This window comes from Primulina eburnea, chromosome 18 (genome assembly GCF_022965805.1).
Source record: "Primulina eburnea isolate SZY01 chromosome 18, ASM2296580v1, whole genome shotgun sequence".
NCBI lineage: Eukaryota > Viridiplantae > Streptophyta > Magnoliopsida > Lamiales > Gesneriaceae > Primulina > Primulina eburnea.
In genome coordinates this window covers 26,387,319-26,391,172 of record NC_133118.1, presented here as the reverse complement: position 1 = coordinate 26,391,172, position 3,854 = coordinate 26,387,319, and the positions used below count along the sequence as shown (strand labels likewise).

At 40.7% G+C, this 3,854-nt stretch overlaps 1 protein-coding gene across 1 annotated transcript; it reads left to right on the top strand.

Annotated features, from left to right (window-relative positions):
- The first annotated feature begins 1,198 nt into the window (after positions 1-1,198).
- LOC140819208 (uncharacterized) lies at positions 1,199-1,786 on the top strand. Its single transcript, XM_073179220.1, has one exon. It carries the CDS (start codon positions 1,199-1,201, stop codon positions 1,784-1,786), a length of 588 nt encoding a protein of 195 aa, XP_073035321.1.
- The last annotated feature ends 2,068 nt before the right edge of the window (positions 1,787-3,854 follow it).

Below are 3,854 nucleotides of genomic sequence, written 5' to 3'. Positions count from 1 at the left end.
GATGAAACTCACACAGAAAAATTCTAAATTCATCTGGAATGAGGATTGTGAGAAGAGTTTGGAGGCACTACCTCTATGGTGCTAAATGTGAAATCTTCACAGACCATCAGAGTCTCAAGTACTTGTTCACCAGAAAGGAACTTAATATGAGGCAAAGGCGATGGATCAAACATTTGAAGGACTATGACTTGACCATAAGTTACCATCCGGGTAAAGCAAACAAAGTGGCAGATGCGCTGAGTCGGAAGGACCCAGGGAAAGTGACTCTAGCTTCCCTCTCGGCCCAGCCATGCCTGCAGGAGACCTTCAAGTTAAACCAAGATCGAGACCCGGTACTGACCAAACTTAAGGAGCAAGTCAGAGAAGGGAAGTCTCAGGATGATCAAGTCAATGACAAGGGAATCTTATCGATGAAAGGAAGACTGTGCGTGCCTGACAGTGATAACCTTCGCCATGAAATAATGGCAAAGGCGCACAAGTCGAAATTCTCAGTCCATCCAGGCAGTACAAAAATGTACAGGGATCTCAAAAATAGTTTCTGGTGGAATGGAATGAAAAGAGATGTAGCTGAATTCGTCTCGAGATGTCAGTATGCCAGCAGGTCAAAGACGAACACCAGCGACCTGGAGGATTACCGCAACCTCTGGAAATCCCCGAGTGGAAGTGGGAGCATATTTCCATGGACTTTGTGGTAGGATTGCCAAGTTCTAGGCAAAGACACAGAGGTATATGGGTGATCGTGGACAGACTCACGAAGACCGCACACTTCATACCCGTCCGCATGAATTACAATCTCAATAAGTTGGCTTCGCTGTACATGGACAACATTGTGAGACTGCATGGAGTGCCAGTGAGCATCATATATGATAGAGACCCGAGGTTCGTCTCGCGCTTTTGGAAGAGCTTTCAAGAGTCCACGGGGACGAAAGTGACCCTAAGTACGGCCTATCATCCGCAAACCGATGGACAAACTGAGAGAACCATACAGACCTTAGAAGATATGCTACGAGCATGCGCTCTTAAATTCAGTAGTAACTGGAGCACTCATTTACCCTTAATTGAGTTTGCCTACAACAAAAACTATCACAGCAGTATCAGAATGGCTCCATACGAAGCCCTTTATGGAAGGAAATGTCGATCACCACTTTACTGGGATGAAGTTGGAGAGAAAGCCGTTGTGGGACCCGAGCTAGTACAGATGACAGTGGACAAGGTTAAAATTGTCCGAGAAAAACTCAAGGCAGCTCAAGACCGACAGAAGAGCTGGGCAGATCTTAAGAGAAGGCCTGTAGAGTTCAATGTGGGAGAGAAGGCTTATGTGAAAGTTTCGCCTATGAGAGCAGTTGTCCGATTCAATAAGGCCGGGAAACTGAACCCTCGATATGTTGGACCATTTGAAATCTCGGAAAAAGTAGGCACGCTAGCATACAGACTGGTGCTGCCACCAAGCATGTCAAGAATCCACAACGTGTTCCATGTGTCCCAACTGAGAAGGTACATTCCAGACCCAAGTCACGTACTAGAAATAAAACCACTCTTGGTCGAAGGGAACTTGGGAGAAGAACTGAAATACGAAGAAGTCCCTATTAGAATTGTGGACACCAAGGAACAAGTTCTTAAACGACGTATCATTCCCTACGTCAAGGTACAGTTGTCCAACCACACGGAGCGAGAAGCAACTTGGGAAGTCGAAGAGAAGATGCGTAAGGAATATCCCTACCTATTTGGAGACCAAGACAACTCCAGTTTGGAGGACGAAACTTCTCATAAGAAGGGAGGGATATGAGAACCGAAAGTTCTCCATAATGTATTTAATAATTTGTAAGGAAATTTTTAGGATTTGATTCTTGGTATAAAATAATATAATGAGATATGTTTATGAAAAAAAATTAATTGTTGAAGACGTTTTCTAGCAAGGTAATCACATTTCGAAAATATTGGGAGGATTTTGACAAGATTGAGATATCCTACAAGATTTAAAGGATTAAGGCATGAGATTATTATCAAATTTTCGAAAATTTGGTGCCCAAATATTGTAAGACATGGATACAAGGAATCATACCATGCAGATTGGAAGGAAATCCTCAACTTTTCACCAAAACCGTTGGATCTAGCAACCTAAATCCTGAATTAATCAAGAGCATTGGATTAGAATATAAATCTCCTAACTTGGGTAGATGAATTTTCGAAATTGGAAAGAATATTGGAACCAATTGAGAGATTCGGAGCAAATTTTTGTATGATTTGAGTACCAATTTTAGATCCACCATCCTCACCTATAAATACCCCATCACCCCATCATTTTTCACACCCCTAAATTTTGAAAATTCCCTTGCTGAAATCTCGAAATTCAGCAGCTCTCCATAGCCAAACTCTGCACAAATATCGTCTCAAGGTCGTCCAAGAAATCGAAGCCAAAACACCGTTTGAGCAAGAAGGAGAAGCGATCCAATTCTCGAAGTCAAACACCTATGTTTCTAGCATATATACATACTGTAAGTGGGCTTGTTTTTAAACTTAAAGTTTTGAATTTTATGCATATGTGATTTCGGTTTTTGATAAAAAAAAACTTCGGTCGAGTACAATTCTTTTCCTACTCCTTCTTATGTTATGTCATTCGGTTTCAAGCACTGTGAGGAGTCGACTGTATATGGGTGGGAATCCCAACCATGACGTACCCTTACGCAGTGGGGGATGTAACCGCTATACGGCCTCGCCCGCTTAGAGGAGTAAAAATTAGGGACTGACGTCAGTAAACCATAGAAAGTTAGATAAATTACAGTGGCTGGTAAATGTTATGCATGTTTATGGAGTATGTATGCAAGTCATGTGTTTCAAAATTTATGCGCGTTGTGTTATTGTGCTCGATATTCCCCCACTTGCTGAGTATTCCCAAATACTCACCCCCCTTACAACCCTTCCCAGATAAGCTTGAAGAAGAAATTGAAGAAGAAGAATCTGAGCAGTTATGGGGATGGTAAATGCTCAAGAAATTAGATTAAGTTCAAGTTTATTATTATGCAGTTTACGTTTCCGCATTAACTCTGTCGTCTTTTTTAGATTTCGGTTTTGTAAAGACAATGTTTATTTCGTTGAAATTATGAATTATAAACTGGTTTCGGTTTACACTGTACTACAAAGGCTTGTTGTTTCGATTGTGTGATTGTTAAACAACGCCGGTGTCAATCCCGAGTCTCGGGGCGTGACATTTAAGTGGTATCAGAGCCGCCAGGTTCGTAATCCGGTTGGATAAAATAATTTTGAAGCACTGAAACTCCCTAGTGAACTAATGGTGGGAATATATATTCTGAACATCTTTGAATTCTAATTTTGATTCTGGCATCACCCCTTAGAGGAGAGAACATATAGGGGACTGATATCAATTCAGCCATGAAATTCACTAACATGCTCAGTGCTTACTAATTCTGATTTTTGTTCTGAAACATGTGATTTCTGAATTTTTATTTCTGTTCCGAAAATAAGAGTTTCTGTATAATATTGTATTACTGTTTCTGTTGAAAACGATTTCGAAAACTGGGAGTTATTCCCGCCCCTGCTTACTGAGTGATGACCATATCACTCACCCACCAAACCCATCTTAGATAAGAACGAGGAAGAAAAGTTAGAAGAAGAAGAGCAGAATCAATTCTGGGGTTGGTGAAGAAGGCTATTGTTCTCAGCTATTATTTCTGTTATTTCCGCTGCATTTGATAAGACATTGTTATGTCTGGTTCACATTTCCGCTGTAAAAAATTAGTTATTTGAGTGGTAACAGATAATGAATTATTCAGTATTATGAATAAAAGACCGATTTCTGAATTTTGTACTTTTGAGACTTGTTATTTTCGAATGTA

Excerpts from the sequence above, each read along its gene's own strand:
- LOC140819208 (XM_073179220.1), top strand. The coding sequence starts at position 1,199 with ATGACAGTGGACAAGGTTAAAATTGTCCGAGAAAAACTCAAGGCAGCT.